Source organism: Heteronotia binoei, chromosome 3 (genome assembly GCF_032191835.1).
Source record: "Heteronotia binoei isolate CCM8104 ecotype False Entrance Well chromosome 3, APGP_CSIRO_Hbin_v1, whole genome shotgun sequence".
In the NCBI taxonomy this organism is placed as follows: Eukaryota; Metazoa; Chordata; class Lepidosauria; order Squamata; family Gekkonidae; genus Heteronotia; species Heteronotia binoei.
In genome coordinates, this window is record NC_083225.1 from 46,774,246 (window position 1) to 46,793,747 (window position 19,502).

General features: G+C 39.1%; 1 protein-coding gene across 6 annotated transcripts in view; it reads left to right on the forward strand.

Annotated features, from left to right (window-relative positions):
* ARHGEF7 (Rho guanine nucleotide exchange factor 7) overlaps positions 1-19,502 on the forward strand; it is a 143,743-nt gene that overhangs the window by 89,271 nt on the left and 34,970 nt on the right. For all 6 annotated transcript variants that reach the window (XM_060233704.1, XM_060233703.1, XM_060233705.1 and 3 more), the window contains 9 exons: positions 2,469-2,607; positions 4,258-4,317; positions 8,125-8,271; positions 8,816-8,902; positions 10,092-10,170; positions 11,570-11,709; positions 14,068-14,292; positions 17,205-17,298; positions 19,040-19,129. In XM_060233704.1, the coding sequence (XP_060089687.1) occupies positions 2,469-2,607; positions 4,258-4,317; positions 8,125-8,271; positions 8,816-8,902; positions 10,092-10,170; positions 11,570-11,709; positions 14,068-14,292; positions 17,205-17,298; positions 19,040-19,129 (1,061 nt within the window). The remainder of the gene's footprint in view (positions 1-2,468; positions 2,608-4,257; positions 4,318-8,124; positions 8,272-8,815; positions 8,903-10,091; positions 10,171-11,569; positions 11,710-14,067; positions 14,293-17,204; positions 17,299-19,039; positions 19,130-19,502) is intronic.

Here is a 19,502-nt window from a genome sequence, read left to right on the forward strand (position 1 = left end):
ATGCAGCACAGACGCTTATTAAGTCAGCCAAGGGTGTTCGCTAGAGGGTTTTCAGCATGCACTGTCTGTGTGACATCTTTAGACCTTTCAGCAGTGACAGTCCATGTTCTGTCTATTATAGACAAGAATTGGAAGTGTAAGTTGGAGCTTAAATGTTCTTCACTGTCTTTTATTTTCTGTTTTAGGAATTGTAGGTTAACTTTCTCTTCTTTACAAGTGATTGTAGGGTGGCTTAATCCATTCTTCCTAGTTGCATAGTGTAATGTATTCGATAGTAGAGGTAACCTGTGACCTCTGTTTTAATACTTGACTGACTCTGGATTGATTTCTCTCTGAGCCACAAAACTTAATACTGGTAAATTATTAGAGTATCTTTATAGCAGTGATTTGAAAAAAAGTCCTTTTATGCAGCAACTCCAGAAAAGTATGATGATATTAGAATAGCATACTTTCTGCATATTTATTCTGTATAGCTCGTTTGTTTTGAATAAATAATAGGTTAAGGTTTTAGTCATAACACAGTATTATCATTTCACTGTTCTGTTGTTCCTTATATAAATGATTGTCTTTTGTATATCTCGTTTGTTTCCTTCCTCAGTTACATTTAGTTAAATACAGAGGGGATTCACTGTGCAGTACTTCACAGCGTTTAGACAAAACTGCATGTTATAAAGAGCTATTGTCTTAGCCAAAACAGCTGTGATCTTGAACTAACTGCACTGATTTTATAGATACAATGCTCTGTTAAGAAAATGCATTATACTGATAACACTGTTTTCAGAGTTCACTAGGTTCAAGTAGTATGCTTTTTCAAGAAGCAAAATACTTTTATGACCAATGTACTTTTAAAAGTTATGTTTTCTCCATGTGTTGAAGATACTCAAAGTTTGTTAGAATATTCTATCTTTTGAAAGGTCTGTATTTTTAAAAGTCAACCTCAGCACCTTGAATTGAGACCAGAAGCAAATTGGAAGCCTGTGTAGGTGGAACAAAACTAGAGCAATACAGTCCCTGCATCCACTCAGATCAGCACTCTGGCTGTAGCATTCTGTACCAGTTATCACTTTCAGACAGTCTTCCAGGGCAGTCCAACACAGAACACATTGCTGTGGTCTAATATGTTACATAGGGTTAGACTGAAATTGCTGTGAATGGAGTGAAGCCTTCCTCTTTCTGTTGTAGTTTGCAGGGCCCCTGAAATTTTATCCCTGTGGGGCAAAGGATCTTCAAGTGAAGAGCATGGCGGGGTAACATAGCGGGGATCTGCATTAGGAAGGGAGGATGGCAAAAACATGACCCTTTCACCATCTGCCATACCATTATGCCAGAAGAAGAGCACTTTGGGATCCAGTGCTTATTATACATTGTATAAATTATCCCTCAGATTGCCTATATGAAGGCTTCCACATGTGTCTTTGGTTGGAAAGGGAACTGTTTGTATCACCTTGTAGTAGCTAAAGAGACTCAATCTACGTTTTCAATAGTATTTGTTTAACTGTTATTTAGAGCATGTCATAGTTAAATGCGGCACTATGCATGTTGAGTACGTACATGAGATTTTTTGTTAAAGAAATGTTATACACTAGTGCTGAAAAGCTGAGAAAGGATTATCTGGAAATGCTTTCTAAACATTCTTTGTGTTGTGCTAGGGTGGACAAAATTGCTGTGGGAGATTTGCAACTAGACAAACAAAGCTTTATGAGGCTTCATAAAAATTTACTTTGTTTTTCTCCTTTCCAAGTCTTCAGAATTCTCACTGAATTAGATTAATATTCAGATTGTCCTCTCTTCAGAATGAGGATTGGGAGGCAACTATGGCAAATCGGTAATCTGGTTCTTCAAAATAGTTCTCTAAAACTGTAATCCTTTGTGGACTTTTTTGAGAGTAGGTCTCTTGGGACAAAAGTCTGAGTAAACATACGTATGAGGAAACAGTTCATTTTATCTCCTATTAAGAATCTTAATAATAGGTTGCTTGAAATAACTTGTTTTTACTAGTCATAATTCTGCTCTGATCTGGGTAGGCCAGGCTAGCCTGATCTCATCAGATCTTGGAAACTAAGCAGGGTCATACCTGGGAAGTATTTGGATGGGAGTCCTCAAGGAAAACCTGGGTCGCTGTATAGAGGCAAGCAATAGCAAACCAATGTCTCTTGCCTTGAAAACCCTGTGGGTCACCATAAGTTGACTGCAACTTGATGACAAAAACAAAATCTTGGTCTATCTTCTAAATTAATAAATTATTTTTTTCAGTTAAGATTTAGATAGATAGAAAGCTGAGCCTTGAAGACCTTCTTTACCATAAGCAACAGTCACATAAAATAGGCCTTTTCATTGATTTACTAGCATTTGCCCTTTTGGGGTATGTGTGGGGGGAACCCATCAGTTTATTGCTGAAGAATGGAAACAGTTATTTTGCTCCGGTTGTGCTGATTAGTTCTTTGTGTCATTTTTTTAAAAACATACAGTGAAGAGCTAGGAGAATTCATGGAGATGAAAGGAGCCAACAGTCCTGGGATTCTTGTATTGACCACAGGCCTGAGCAAACCCTTTATGCGTCTGGATAAATATCCCACTTTACTCAAAGAACTTGAAAGACACATGGAGGTATATCTAAGCAGCATTTATGATTTGGCAACAAATTATCTTAAAGGTACATTTGGAGAATGACAGGTCCCAAACTATGCTACTTTACTTTCATTCTTCTGGTGTAAGAGAAGTAATCATCTGGAAAGCTGGAGTCCATTGAATTTCTGAGATCGTTGTCAGAAAAATAATATGTGCCATCTTGAACCCATGATTGCTTCAACCTCTCTGCCTGTGACAGCCCTGTTATACAGTTAATATTAGTGTTGGTGTGCCTTATTTCAAACCATGGGAAATCACCATTAGCTTTCACATAGTATGTAATATAGCTTCTATAGGTACTGTTTATGCTGTTTAAGAAATGCCCGGCTGGGTAGAAAAGAACAAGAAGCCCCTGTTGCATTTGCACTTCTCATTGCTTGCCCCTCTGGTTCAGAATGTTGAGCTGCCATGCATTTAGAACAAAATAAGGTTTTGGAGTATATTTGCTTTTTTCTTGCCATTCGGGAATAGCTTACCACAAGGCTTTCCCAGTATTTTCACACTTCAATATTGCTGAACTTTGGGTATGAATTTTCTTGTATAATTTGTTTGGAAAAGAGATAATTTGTCTGACTTGTAGACTTGGACCTTGCTGTCAAAATAATACAGCATTTTTGGTTTAACAGTACTTTTTAATGTACAGCTGGGCTGAAATCTTAGTTTTAATTTTAAATCTTAATGAATACTATGATTCTCAGTTTCAAACATTACATTTCAGTAGCTTTAGAGCTGGAGCAGAATTCCTTCTGGGATATAGGTTTCTGTTAATATTCCCAGTTCTAGAATTTTGAATTCTGTACTAGGAAATAGCTTTCCATACAGGAAGGGTGGGAGAAATGCTCATACATTTGCACATGTCAAGAGAGAGGAATTTTGGGAACAGTCTTTAAAAATGTTTCCTGCAGCATGGCTTAGCACAACTATACATTTGTTGTATAAAGCATTGTGAGAAATATGTCTTAGCTGTTTAAAGCAATGTTTCAGTGTAGTGTTTTCGGTTCAGTGGCATAGCACATGCTTTTCTTTACTTTTTGATTATTTTGATTATATAATTATGGGGTACAGCAAAAAAGAAGGGAAAGGAGTAACAAAAAATCATTAAGCATTATTCATCAGAAGTTTTTACACTTTCCATTTAGTGAGGGAATGATTCTAATATATAGAATAAGTGTAATAGATACATAGATCAGGAGTAGAATATAATTTTAGCTCACATACATTTCTCAAAATATCAATGTACTTTTTTTAAGCACACCAATTTTTAAACAATTTAATAGAGTAATTTTGAAGTAGCATTTGTAACTCTTCTCTTGCAATAGGTTGCAGGTTGACACATTGCCTTTGCCAGTTAAACAGTCCAAGATAGCAAGCTCGGCAAAGACTTTTATCTACCCAAGACCCAGTCAAATTAGCTAGTGCTAAACAAGATGGGACTAACTCAGTATAGACAGCTTCATATGGCCAAATGGGCCTTTTGAGTTCATGCTTATATTATTAGTTCTATACCAGTATTAGTACTGCTTCGTTGTGATAAAACAGGAAAGGATATGGAATGGAATGCAAGAGGAGTGCTTTCATGCTACCATCAACAGAAATTGCAGACTAATCTTCCTTTTAAATTTTTTTTAGGATTACCATCCAGATCGACCTGACATTCAGAAGTCTATGACAGCCTTCAAAAATCTTTCTGTGAGTAATAAGATTGCAAGCTAAACAGGGTATAGTGATAACATACAAAGTGGACTTCCATTTTGAGTGTATAGTTTTTTAAAAAAAGATATTTCCACTGCCCTTTTTGTTTTGAGTTCAAGGGGCAGACAGTTAATTTGAGAAGGAAATAATAATAATAATAATAATAATAATAATAATAATAATAATAATAATAATAATAATAATAATAATAATAATAATAATAATAATAATTTTTTATTTCTATCCCGCCCTCCCCACCGGGGCAGGCTCAGGGCGGCTCACAACATAAAACACACATTACATCAATTATACTTATAAAATAGTTAAAACAATTACAGAATATTAAAATTAACATAACAGTATGGCGTTAAAACAGGTTTCAATACATTTCAGAAGTAAAAACATTTCAGGAATAAAAGCATTTCTAGCAGCATATCTAGATTTGTCACAGTTTTTCGCTAGTTGAAGGCCATCTTGAAAAGGTGGGTCTTACAGGCCCTACGGAATCCCTCTAAACATCGTAGCGATGTCCCTGGTGGTACTACATGAAGGAGAGTAGTGAGTAAACTCTAGTGCACACAGTCCTTGGGTAGAGAGACAGTACAGTGCATTTCAATGCTTTAGAGGGATGATATTGGCGCAGTGTTTCCTGGTCCCTTCAAAGGGTATCTGTTATTTCCCTTGAAACAAATCTTTGCCCTTGATTTCTGTATAAGGCTGTAAGTCATCCCATGGTCCATTCCAACAGCTTACTGTTTAAATTCCCATATGTATCAGGTCTTAGCCAGTTATCTGTCCATTCCATAAATCCTTGGTATGTCAACAACTAACAGGGTAGCTTCCCCAAGCATGACTTAAGATTCAGGTTGAACCAAAAATGCCTTCTTTTTAAGTCTGGACCTATTCTGAATTCCAGTTCTTGTCATGCAGTTTTCAGTGGGAAAGAGAATGGGTAATAACCAATACTTCCTCTAAGCTGTGGAGTCTTGTGAGCAAAAATTCTTCTTTGTGAGCTACTGGGATTAAAGTTGTGAGCTACTGCGTAAATTAGTTCGTTCTGGGGTCATTTTTCCTGAGCTAAGACAAAAATGTGTGAGCCAGAGGCCAAAAAACTGTAAGCTAGATCAGATTAGAGGGAACACTGGTAATAACAGTGTTATAGGTGACTAGTGCAGTTCTAAGTATGAGCAGAGGCCAAAATTTAGAAAGGTGTGGGATTAGCTTGGAAATTGTCCAGAAATTCTGAAGTATAGATAGGTTCATAATCTGATCTACTTTCTGAACTTTAGTTCCATCACTAATGGAAATATAGCATTGATTTAAGTAGCTTGATTTTAAATGGGAATCTTGCTTTGTAGAGTATAAGACTTGCAAGTGCTTTTCGTGCAGTCATCTTTTACACATTTAAATCAGAGCTTTAATCTTGTTTGGTTAAATTTAACTTGATTCAAGGGCAAACCAATTCTGGAAACAACTCTATGGTTGTCTGGATTTGTGTCCTTAGCTAGTTGAGTATTTTCTATTCTATGTTCTGGTCACTGCACCTCCAAAAGGATATTATAGCATTGGAAAAAGTCCAGAAAAGGGCAACTAGAATGATTAAAGGTTTGGAACACTTTCCCTATGAAGAAAGGTTAAAACGCTTGGGGCTGTTTAGATTGGAGAAACGTTGACTGCGGGGTGACATGATAGAGGTTTACAAGATTATGCATGAGATGGAGAAAGAAGAGAAATAAGTACTTTTCTGCTTTTCTCATAATACAAGAACTCGTGGGCATTCAATGAAATTGCTGAGCAGTCGGGTTAGAACGGATAAAAGGAAGTACTTCTTCACCCAAAGGGTGATTAACATGTGGAATTCACTGCCACAGGAGGTGGCGGTGGCTACAAGTATGGACAGCTTCAAGAGGGGATTGGATGAAAATATGGAGCAGAGGTCCATCGGTGGCTATTAGCCACAGCATATTGTTGGAACTCTCTGTCTGGGGCAGTGATGGTCTGTATTCTTGGTGCTTGGGGGGGGGGGGCAAAGTGGAAGGGCTTCTAGTCCCACCTGTGAACCTCCTGATGGCACTTGGGTTTTTTTGGCCACTGTATGACACAGAGTGTAGGACTGGATGGGTCATTGGCCTGATCCAACATGGCTTCTCTTATGTTCTTATTCCGTTCTGATCTCACAGTATGAGGTACAAAACTTTTATTGTGTTTGGTGTCTTTTGGTTGGAATATGGGAAATGTGAGAATCTGCTGTAGGGTGTTCGTTGACGGCAGAGATGCTGAGACCTGCCCCAGATCCTCAGTCAGAAAGAACCCTCTGGCTCCCCTCAAGACTCCAAACACATAAACATAGATCATGTGATTGGTCCCATTTTGTGCCTCCCCTGGGTGTCCCAGAATTTTGTTGCCAGAATCTCCCTCTCTCTGGTCAGCAAGCCTTACAAGAAAGTATAGATTGGATAGCATATTAAATGTTTAGCTTGTTAAGCCTGAAGATGGTTTTTGAGAAAGTTGTCATTGAATGTGGTTTAAAAAATGAGTTACATGTTAGGCTGGTGCAGTCCTTGTAATTCATAAATATTAATTCAGGTCAGTCACCTACAGCAGAGTGGCCATAGAATACTTCCATAGACAGTCCTTGCCCATCGATTTACAGTTTTATTTATTCATTTATACCAGCAAGCTTTCATGGCAGAAGTGGGATTCAAGCCTGGATCCCAAGCCAGCAGTGTAACCAGTATACCACATTGGCTCTCTGAGATGGACCTAATGCAGTAGAGGAGTGAGAAATGAAGGAAACATTAAAAAAAAAAAGGGGGGGAGGGATGCAAAGAAAAATTACTTGATAGATATTCTAGAGCAAATGTCATGTACCAGGATTTTTCTGCTTGAACCTCAAGAAGTGGCCGTCAGGACAGAAATTGCCTCAGACGTGTTTTTAAAATTATTTTTATTTATTTTTCACATACGCAATGGGTACCAACAGAAGAAAGCAAAACATAACAAAACCATCTCATAATTTTTTATCCAGTCTATAGATAGTACCCTCATATTATGGCATTGTTCCAATCAAGAAAAAAACACATGTGTAAGCAAAAAATTATAAACAAGAACAAGTAAATAGTAAGAAGAAAGAATGGGGGGAAAGGGGGGGAGTTTCCATCCAGTTTGCTATAATTTAGACAAATTCATTAAAACCACTTCTTGTAGATAGTAACATCTAATATAGCTATTCCATACCTTAGTCAAATTTTCAGATAAGGGTTTCCATCCAACTAAAGAACATTTTAAAACGATCTGTATTCTGGAAATTTCATTAAATAAATTATAACACTATTCCAAGCTATCTTAAAATCATCTTTCTTTTTTCTCTCCTGAATTGATCTAATCTTATTTGTTAATTTTTCAAGAGCCACTATATTCCTTAATTTAATATGCCACCTGTCCAAAGAAATCTCTTCAGTGTTCTTCCAACATTGGACAATGAGCAATCTTGCTACAACTGAAATAAAATTAATAATGTATTTTTTGTTACATTGCAAATTTTCATTAATAAATAAATTAATACTTGTTATACTAAATGTATTTTCACTGTGCTTCTTTGCCATCCTGTGCAACCTGTAAGCTGCTTGGAATGTGGTTGTCTATAGAGTCCGGGTTATGGCTGTTTCTGTGAGAAGCAGAATATGCTAACAGGTATATTAAAAGAAAATGGACATAATGCGGCATTGCAAGACATAGTACTGAATAACTTCTGGTTGGTTGACCTTGCACTTTGTGCAATGTTATTTTCTCCTTGTCCAACAGGCACAATGTCAAGAAGTACGAAAAAGAAAGGAACTTGAACTCCAGATACTAACAGAAGCTATCCGCTGCTGGGAAGGAGAGGACATTAAGACACTTGGGACAGTTATTTACATGTCACAAGTCATGATACAGTGTGCTGGTAGCGAGGTAATACCGTTTTGCTTTTCTAGCCATGCCGTGTATGCAGCGCTATTCAAGTCTAAACCCACTGACTTCAGTGTTTTCTGTTCTTTACTTTTTTGGTCTTCTTTATGAAAGTGAAATGTTAGGGATGGATGAAACCTGCCAAAGGAATCCCCCAAAGCAATATTTGCAAATGTTTGTTATTTTGGTCCCTGTTTTTTTGCAAAGTCTTAACAGGATGTTCTTGAAGTCCAGTATAGCGTTTATTCATGCACGTTGGAACAGGATTGGGCATCTCCTTTTTCCCAAGCCCCTTCCCCATTTCTATTGTTTTGCCATGTATATAAAATATTTTAGGATAGACTTCTTATAGAATTTGCATCTCTGCTTCAAAACAAATCCAAAAATGGCTGGACTTCTGGTTTGAAAAATGCCTTAAGTTTAGTTGAGGATTGCTAAAGTTAGAAAGAATGGACAGTGTTTGTGACCACAGTATGCCATGTGAATTTTTAACTTGCTTTGTCACATGATTTAATTGTGTTGTGTTATTTCTCTCTCTTTTTATAAGGAAAAGAATGAACGATACCTTCTTCTGTTTCCAAACACTTTGCTCATGTTGTCTGCCAGCCCTAGAATGAGTGGGTTTATCTATCAGGTAAAAGGGGTTTTTAATTTAATTTGGGTCTCTGGCTTCCTTTAAACTATCTTCTGGTCTTGAGATGTTCCTGTAAATCCTGAAAAAGCTTTCATTGAACATTTATGGTAGCTGTGTGTTTAAGTATTTCGAATCATAACAGGCAGCGTCTGTACAATGCAAAATATTATTGAACATCAATGGCTATATTGCCAAGTGTACCCTAACAACATTGTATGAATCCTGTAAAGTCTGTGCAAGTAATTGTGTGTGTGTGTGAAATGAGTACTGAGTGTGGGCTGGTGGATAGCATAGCTATTCTTGCTGTTCTTAAAATGCCATAGTGCACTGTTTTGTGAGTTGGATAGCCTGCAAGTGCACAGTCACAGAACGACCAACAAGAATCCTCAGACTAAAGTGCTGTCTTGTACACGTTGGACAGGGAGAGGCCTTTCCCTTGCCCCTGAAGAACTAAACCAAAACATGTTGCCTCAGATGGTGTGTCAAGTAAAGGAATGCAATTGGATGTTAGAGGGAGGGGTAGAAAACATGGAGCAGACCCAAGGAATGCTTATGACATTTATGCAACTGCTGTTTCAGACATATTTGCAACAGTTCTGAATGCCCTGGCCAAGAGTATTTTCCAAGATATATTGTGTTTAGAAGATAGAATAAATCCTTAGCCAAAGCACACGTGTGCAAATGGCATGTAGAAAAAAATCACAGAGAGGCTTGTCCTCTGTACCTACCCTCTGGTTAGAGGCCTTCCTTTTATACCCACCTCTGAATTGTTCTGGGTTGTTACCATCTTGTTTCTCAGTGTTTCTGGATACAGCTTTGCATTATTGAAACTTCACTCGTTATTGAAAGAAAAGGAATTTTTTTTGCTACAAACCATGTTTCACTGTATTAGGGGGAAAAACCTGTTCAGAATAGTGATGCATGTACTTCATTTATTTTTTTCCCAAGGAGTATATATAACAAATTAGCTTTAGACTGTGCAGGAAAAGATTATGTTAAAATTCATAAGAACAAGAGATCCAGTGTTTAGAAATTAAAGGAACACACACATTTTTTTTAAAGTTACATAGATTAAGATCTATAAAGACTCCAAGCTGGTCATCAGAGCCTGCAACCAATCTATTCTTTTTTTTCTTTTTTGGTGGTGGTGTTTAATTTGCTAGAATATCTTTTATATGTTTGCTTTTAGGGAAAACTACCACTGACAGGGATGACCATCACAAAGCTAGAAGACAGTGAAAATCACAGAAATGCATTTGAAATATCAGGTAATATCCGCTTGTGTTCCTGTCTTTCTGTGCATGTCCCCATATTCTTCAGGCAAGCAGCATCTGCTCTACAGAGTCCCCTAAAAGAATTGTTACAATAAAAAATGAGCAAGTTGAAGTGATCCTATTTATCATGCTCTATTTATTAGTCACTTTTAAATGGATGCCCTGTTCTGCTTTGAATAAGAGCTCCTGGCAGGCTAAGCTATTAACAGTAGACGGTCTATCAGTATTTGTATATTATTTCTACTGATTTTAATCAGCACACAGCACCAACTTAAAACTAACATGCTGCATTAGGGGTCCCCGAGCCCGTGGGCACCTCTCGAATTCTTACGCAGAGTGGTGGGCACAAGTGCAAAATGGCTACCACAGAAGGCAGAGCTACACACACAAAGGAAACCCAAAATACATAATTTAAAAATATAGTGAGATAGTGGTGTGGGAAAGAATAAAAGCAACACTAGTGAAACAACAAGATTTTAATTCACGCAACCAGTCAGGTATATAGAGGCCAATCAGAAACCTTGCTGGACAGGAGCCCTTTCACACTGTCTAAAAACACTTTGTGGGCACCAGGAAGAGTGGTGACGAGCAGCATGGTACCCACCAGCACCACAGTGGGACTCTTGTCCTGCATCAACTGCAGTTTTTAATACACTAGAAAGTCAAGCATCTGTCTGATGTACTATGCTCATGCTGTAATATGTGACAGCACTTCACTACACCATGGCCATCATCTTGTACACATAGTTATGTTCAATAGGGAAAGAAACGCGAGGATTGTGCATTTTAACTTGTTGGTTTCCCATAGATTCTGTCATCAGTTGCCCAGAAAGGAATGTTACTCATCTCTGAAAAGATGTAGGTGGACCAAAGTAACACAACAGATGAGAACCAGTTTGGTGTAGTCATTAAGAGTGGTGGACTCTAATCTGGGAGAATCAGATTTGATTCCTCATTCTTCCACAAGCTGCTGGGTGATCTTGGGTCAGTCACAGTTCGCTCATAGCTGTTCTCAGGAGCAGTTCTCTCAGAGCTCTCTCAGTCCCACCTACCTCACAGGGTGTCTGTTGTGGGGAGAGGAAGGGAAAGGAGATTGTAAGCCACTCGGAGTGAAGGGCAGGGTATAAATCCGATTTCATCTTCTCCTCCAAAGCCAGGGGTACAAAAAAAGCACAATTCTTAACCAGAAGTTCACTATTATTATCAGATTCTGATAGTCAGATTTGAAGTAGAAGGTTGTAGAAGAATGCTGATCAGTTAAGAAGCATAACTTGTCCATCTGGGGAACATAAATGATATTAGCATATGGTGTGTTGCTTGTGAAAGAATTCTTAACAGCTAGAAATGGAATCACATTTACCTTTTTCCTTTTGAATTTTGTGCTTTGATCTAGGAAATATGATTGAACGAATATTAGTATCCTGTAACAACCAACAAGATCTGCATGAATGGGTGGACCATCTGCAGAAACAAACCAAAGTAACAACTATTGGGACTCCCACTATTAAACCTCATTCTGTGCCATCTCACACGGTAAGGGACCACCTGGCTTAAAGCGAGCACAGTATGGGAGTGTGTGTGTGTTGGAGGAACAGCTGTTAATGTTATAAATAAGTCTATTGTATCATGCAGTCTGTTGATTTCACTGTAAAAGAATTCCAGCATGTTTGGGTTTGTGCTGTAGTGTATGAAAATCCAGAAATATCAGCTGAACTCTCATGCAATATAGCAACATGTTTCCAACCTAACTGTTGACTTGACGGTGTGGGACTTTACCATTCCCTCCTTCTGCTGCAGCTCTTGGGGTATCATTGAACTCTCAGGATCAGCACAGGGGACAATGAATGGTGGTGGAGCTGCTGTGAGAAGGAGGATATTGCTGTCAATCTGCTAACAGAACTATGTAGCTGGATATGTGCTAATATATTTCTTAGTTTGGGGCAGAATTAAATATTTTCTAATTTCAGTGTTTGGATCAAATTAGATTATGGTGTATATTATTTATTTTATTATGTATTATGTATTACTTTAGTTTTCTATCCCGCCCTCTCCGCAAGTGGACTCAAGGCGGCTAACAGTCAATTTAAAAACACAATTTAAGGTTACAGTTTAAAAACAATAAAATTAACAGTTAAAATACATTTCATGGTGCTACTCAAAATTTCAGTATAGGCAGGATCATAACTTACTTTCTTCTGACAGTGATGCTATGGTGATCATAATTCCTCATGATCCTCATGAGTGACGCCGCTCAGCATTGTAGAGTGGCAGTCCTCTCCCATTTAGGTATTAAAGGCCTGTCAGAATAATTCAGTTTTCTGTAAATCGGTTCGGGGTGGCCAACAGTAGCTCTCCAGATGGTTTTTGTCTACAACTTCCATCAGGCCCAGCCATTGGCCATGCTGGCTGGGGCTGATGGGAGTTGTAGGCAAAAAACATCTGGAGAGCCACCGCTGGATAGAAAACCAAGCTTATTCAATGAGTGGTATGATGTTGCAGTGGAGCTAGTCAAATTTTGCTAGTCAAATCATGTCGCTGAGGGCAAATACAAATAATTGAGAATGAGGTTGCCACTTGTTGGCAGTAAAGATAAACAGGAATGCTGAAGTATGGTTCTACCCCCTTCCCCCTTGTCAATTTTCTGCACTGTTGAAAACATTTATGAAAATGTTTTCATATCATCTCAGCTCTGTTGATGCTGCATTGTCTGATACGGAAAACTGCCTTTCCATTCAGCTATTTAAATATCTGAGATTAAGTCTGAAGCTGTCCTGAGCACATGCCCTTGGAAGCTGGTAGAATCTCTTCTGTATTTCTGCTGCATATTATCCATGCTGCAATTGGAAGAGTAACAGGGCTTTCCTTATACTGCTTTTCTTTCAGCTTCTCTAAAGCTACAGGGCAAAGCAACATGTGGCGCGTGTCATTAGTCCAAGGATGGAAATGTTTGTATAGAAAGTGCCTTCAGTTGATAAAGTTGAGTGAACAGTAGAAATTTTACAGAGTCATATCCTGGCAGAGCAGAGTATGAACATATGAAGCTGCCTTATACTGAATCAGACCCTTGGTCCATCAAAGTCAGTATTGTCTTCTCAGACTGGCAGCGGCTCTCCAGGGTCTCAAGCTGAGGTTTTTCACACCTATTTGCCTGGACCCTTTTTTTTTTTGGAGATGCCAGGAATTGAACCTGGGACCTTCTGCTTCCCAAGCAGATGCTCTACCACTGAGCCACCGTAGATCATGCCTCCGTAGGATCAGTTGCATCCTGTCTTGCTGATGTTTGAACAGGAGTGTGGACCAGGAAGATGACACAGCTTATTGTCAAGCTGGCATTGCTCCTCTGTTAAAGGGGGGGGGGGGTCGGGTCATTGTCACGGGAACTAGCTATGACATTTGCTTGAGCCATAGCAATCCTGTTGACAGATGCAATGGTGCAGTTTGGGATATTATGGAAGCACAGCAACTTTGCAATGTATGAATTGATGTGCAAAAGTCATGTGCAAAAGTGTTGGCTCATAGGAAGTAAGATTGGTCATGGTCCTCCTCCCACCCCGCTTCTTGCTGCTAGGAAAGTGAGACAAACTTTACTGATTTTTTTTCCTTCCACCCCTCCCATAGGGGACCTCTGATTCCCCTATTCTCAGCTATTTCTGGACTGCCTTTGGAGGAAGCAGTGAAATTGCACCTCTTCCTTGTTGCTACAGCAATTCTAGAAAGGATCAAAGCCACACTGTTGACAGATGCGTTTAACTGGTTTAAACCTGGCCCCAGGCTGTGTAGCAGAGTAATAATAATGATGATGATGTTGATGGCTAACTGGCATAATCTCGTATACAACTGTCATTTTTCTGTCATTTTTTTTTCTTCTGTAAATCATTGCTCACTTGGCAGCTTCCTTCTCATCCTGTAACACCGTCCAGCAAACACTCAGATAGCAAGCAAATACCACTGACTCCAGTATACCACACTCTTCCACATCCTTCACATCATGGGACGCCTCACACTACTATAAACTGGGGACCCCTGGAGCCTCCTAAGACTCCTAAGCCATGGAGTTTGAGCTGTTTGCGACCGGCACCACCACTGCGGCCTTCAGCAGCGCTCTGTTACAAAGAGGTGAGAATGAGTAGCCCTCTCTGAAGTCTCAGTGCATCCTGTGTTGTAACTGTGTCGCAGAGTGTGGGCATTTTAAACTAGAGTTCAGCTAGTGTTGAACTGTCATAACTAACAAAATGAGATTATTTTTTTAAAGCTAACAAATCATTATTTTAGTAGTCAGTACTGTGGAAATTAACCAGGCTTTTAGCTTGAATGATAGATGCCTCTTCTCTTTGACCATCTTTATGATAGCATGTTCAGAGCACTGCATCAGGAATCCTTACCACAAAAGGTGGGTTAGTATTATTACATCCATACTGCAGATCTGGGGGAATGGGTTGAATCTGAGAGAGGTGTGGTTTGCCTTGCCTAGCTATATTCTTAAACAGATCCCAGTAGGCAGCCGTGTTGGTCTGAAGCAATAGAACAAAGCAGTAGATAAATGCACCTTTAAGACCAACTAAGTTTTATTCAGAATGTAAGCTTTCGTATGCTCTTAAGCAGACTTCATCAAACAAATGGGAATGGACGCAGCAATTCTTAATATAAGTTTGCAGTGTGGAATCATGCAAATGTTTTTAGCGGATTAAAAGAATCACAGATAGGATCTGTGTTTGTTAGTGTAGGACAAAATGGCTGAAAAAACACAAGGTGATAAAAAACAGACTGCTGTCGTAGGGGTGCCATAAATCTAGGTAACATTCTGGCTTTGTTAGTTTAAATAGAGGGCACGTTTACTCAAGAGATTATAACATCCATATAGTTTGCCATAGAATGGGTTGGTATATGCAATAAGACAAACAGCCAATATCCCCCATTTGAGTATGTCAATACAAAAAAACAAACAAAAATTCTGATACACTGTTCTAAAAGAGAAATAATATAAATTAGCCCTAAGAATCAGAGCAATTTTCCCCTCCCTCCTCCCTTCCTCGGACGTGCCCCCCTCTTTTTTTACATATGTGTGGTTATGTTATAACGTAGCAATGCAAATTTTTGGGGGGGAGGGGAGGGGAAATGAATATTGATTAGTGCAGCAGCCATGCACATCCCAGCTGCATCCTGATTGGCTCATCCCTCATACCACCATGCAGAGTATGATTTTCTGTTGTTCCGCTCCCTTCTTTTTTAAAAGGTTACCCTTTTAAATTCACGTGGAAAACAAAGAGTGGGGGCGGGCAGAAGCACATAACGATGCATTCGTAGGATGCAGGAACGAGAAGGGTAATCGCGTTACATTTTAAAAGGTTACGTTGTAACACAAAATGCATTTTTTAAAAAAAAATTCGTAGAGGTGGGCAAGTTGGGAAATCTATGACGAATAACAGGGCGGAATCATGGGTGTGGAATTTCTGTGGGTGTGTTCTGCTGCTGTGGAAGCTTGACAGCGAGTTCGTATGAGTTCTGCTCAGAAATCTAGAGCCCCGAGCCAGGAACAAAAATAAACTTCCCACAAAATGAGGATCTGCTTGGTGTGGGGCGACCCCACTTTAGAGGCAGGGCAAACAGACGATGCGGGGCAGAACATGTGGAAACCGACATCTGCCCCAGGGGAAATAAGCCGTGGATCCGGAGCAAAGGCTACTGTGGAATCAGCCTCAGTCTCTGGTACCCTCACTCTATAGACTAGCCTCTTGAAACCAGTCCTTGGGGCAAAAAGCTGCAGTGTCTTTCTCTGCAGCTCCATTAGCCATGGTGTCTGGAACCATGTCTGCTTTGGCTCTACTGACTGAGTTTGTAGCCATGGCTGTCTTGGTATTGACCATGTTATTGGTGTCAACTAAGCCTTGTCTGCAACAGCCATCTGCTGGTTCCTCTGACCTCAAGCCAAATGAATCCTCCTCCTGTTTTGGTGACAGTTCAGCCGTGATCTGCTGCCTGTTGGTCCAGTGCAGTACTACAGCTGAATCTGACTGAGACTTAGGTGAGAGATATGGAGAACGGTTTTGTTTACTTATTTAGTACATTTTAATCCTGCCCTTCCTCCAAAGAGTTTGGAATAGCATACATCATTCTCGTGTCCTCCATTTTAATCCTTGCATAGTGTATGAGGTGAACTAGGCTGAGGAAGAGTGGCTAACTGTTACTCAATAAGTATCCTGTCTCGCCACGGCTAGGACTCGACCCAGACTACCCCCAGACCTCCCCAATCAGGTCCCCCTGGTGAGGAGGTAGGGTGTGACAAAAAGCTTCTGTGGCAAAATGGAGATTTGAGTTTTAATCTTCCATCTCCAAGTCTGACATGTTAATCTACTGCCCCATGCTTTCCTATCTAAAAACCTTGCTCTGGAACATTATGAATTGAGACTCTGAGCAAGTGTTGAGCCCATTGGTGTGACTGCGCAAGTCACCACTTGAAGAACATCATTTATAGGTAAGCAGACTTTGTGTGTGTCTGTTGGTCTCTTCTTAACAGAAATTTAAGTATCCCAAATGAATGTAAAATGTCACATTATTAACTTTGTCAGTTGATAGCAGCAGCAGCAGCAGAGGGAAGTGCCACATTGGACTCTTGGTTTCTCAGAGGTGGTGCTCACCCTACAGAAAACCACTGCTTCGTTTAGCAGATGATTATGGCAGCTGCTTTCTGCAAGTTGACTTTTGTTAGCCAAAGTGAACTAAACAATGTCTTTTAGATTCTGTTGTAGTTTTAACACTGGCATGCTGCAATGTACTGATAGGAGACAGTGTAAAAAAGGCTCAGGAAGGGAGCTAAACAGTTTTGTGTGAACCAGAGTTAGTAGTATCTAATCATAATTCAAAATAATGTGGGTTTGGTGGACTTTAGTTCACTGATGTTATGCCTCAGTAAATCTGTAAGTTTTGAAGAAGATGCAAGATTCTTTTGCGTAGGTGTTTTTTGCAGGAGATAAGCAGCCATCTTGCAGGATGTGGAACAAACAAGTTCTCTTTGTGCTTTGTCCTCCTAGGATCTCAGCAAAAGCCCTAAAACAATGAAAAAATTGCTGCCCAAGCGAAAACCTGAACGGAAACCATCAGAAGAAGAGTTTGCACTGAGAAAAAGTAAGTGTGTTTGTAATATAGGGGAGCAGAGGATTCCTCTTGCTTACCCAAACATTGGTATTCTCAGCTATTTTCAGAAGTGGGTATTATGCCTTTGTAGTAATGCAGCTTGAACAGGGGCTGTGACAACTTCAGGCTGCTGCACTTGTTTGTCAAGCATACATCTCAGAGAATTCACAATTTACAACATGCAGTATAACCGCTAATAATTTTGTTTCAGCTGTCTGTCTTTAAAAGACTGATTGTATTTGGAAACCTGCTGTTTTATGCCAGTTGTAATTTTAAAGGTCTTTAAGAGAAAAGTGTAATTGGCACTCGTTCACTAATACAAATTAATTAGGGGCAATAAGTTGGTGTTACCCTCTTGCAGCCTGATTTTATGCATGTTTGCTCAGAAGCAAGTCCCAGTTGGTTCAGTTGGGATTATTCCCATGTAAATACATATAGGACTGCAGTTCTAAGTGTTACTTTTTTAAACGTAATGGCCGTAGTACTTCCAGCCCTATTAACCTCACTAGAACTGACTTTTCAGGTAAATTAGCATAGGATCAGGCTACAAATATAGATTATTCAATCTCTCAAGAAACTGCTTATCACACTCCAAACAGGTATCTGTATTCTGCCTTGCAATCCCTGGCAGGCTTCTATCATTTTAATATATTTCTTCCCTTTTCATTTATTTATTTGTTATGTGTACCTTGCCTTTCAATAAAAGCTATGAAGTTGGCTTACCCCAGAGAAGCATTTAAAATCACTGGTTAGATCCAAGCATAGAATCCTGTGGCCACATAGCCCTTTATCTGCTGTCACAGATATGCATATAGGACTGGTCTGAAGATCATCTGCATTTTTATAGCATTGTGCAGTTTAGCTGTAACACACAATAAATGGTTAATATTGTAACTCGGTCTGAGAATCTTGAGTGGCAAAGGATTGAAATAGAATTCTGTAGATGAGAGTGGCAGTTAAGACTGACAGTTGAGTGTGGCGAGATAAGTGGAATGAGAGGATCAAGAAGGATCCTGAGTTATGAAAGCGGGACAAGTGGCCTTTTTCTGAGGGATATCGCTTCTAGTAAAGGGGTATAATCTCTATCAAGTCTGAGGGAAATAGCTTTTAGTAAAAGGGGGATGATCACTATTAAGTGATTAAGAAGGGATATTGGAACTTGCCTTCACCAACTTAAGTATCTGAGAGAAAAAAGCTTGTTTGTTTATTTAAGCAGAAACTCAAGAAATTTCTCTCCTGATTTAAAGACCTGTCTGTATAACAAAACACCTACTTGTTTGTGAAAAATTATCTGTTGTTTATATGAAGTTATAAAAAGTTACCTCATTCTTGTTGCCTATTCTCTAAGTCCTAAACCTGATAGGTATCTGACGATATCCCCTCAAAAGTGAAATAAAGAGGTTTGTTAGTTTTGAATTACCATCAGCATCTAATGTGCCATTATCAGAAAAGACAAATGAAGGATTTTAGTTGGTCCTTCAATTCCTTAGGTTGACTCAGTGTATATCTATATGAATTTGAACAACTGGATGGGACAGAGAGAGAGAGAGAGACAAAGAAGAAAAGGGGCTGCTCAGCCAAGAAAAAAACAGGAAACCAAAAAGAGGAAAAATTACAGTAGTCCTACAGTAGAATGGAATCATGCACTTTGTTTTTGGCCTTTAAGTTCTTTTCAAAATACAAAAGCCTGTTGAACTCCTCTTACAATGTATTGGATTTTTGTTTTACACAGGTACAGCTGCATTAGAAGAAGATGCTCAGATTCTAAAAGTTATTGAAGCTTACTGTACAAGTGCCAAAACACGCCAAACGTTAAATTCAAGTAAGTTTTGAAAAAAGTAAACAATTGTTGCTGTCCTATTAATTCAGCAAATAGTATTGCTAGTCCAAATCCAAATACCTTTATTGGCATAAAAATAAAAGTACAGCATTGGCGACATTGCTAGTCTTCTTTGAGTGTTTCAGCTAATTGTAGAGATCTAAGTGCTGGAAATAATATACATGTAAACTCTTAAAGAAAAGAATAGGTAAATGCTTGCCTTTTAGCCCGTTACTTTTTATAGTTCTTTGTGCACTTTCATGCCTGTGATACTGATTCAGCAATACCACATATACTATGGTAATACTGCAGGAGCTGTCATGGTATGGTATTAGTATAGTCTGAGAAATCTATTCTCATATTCCGTTTTTTGTTT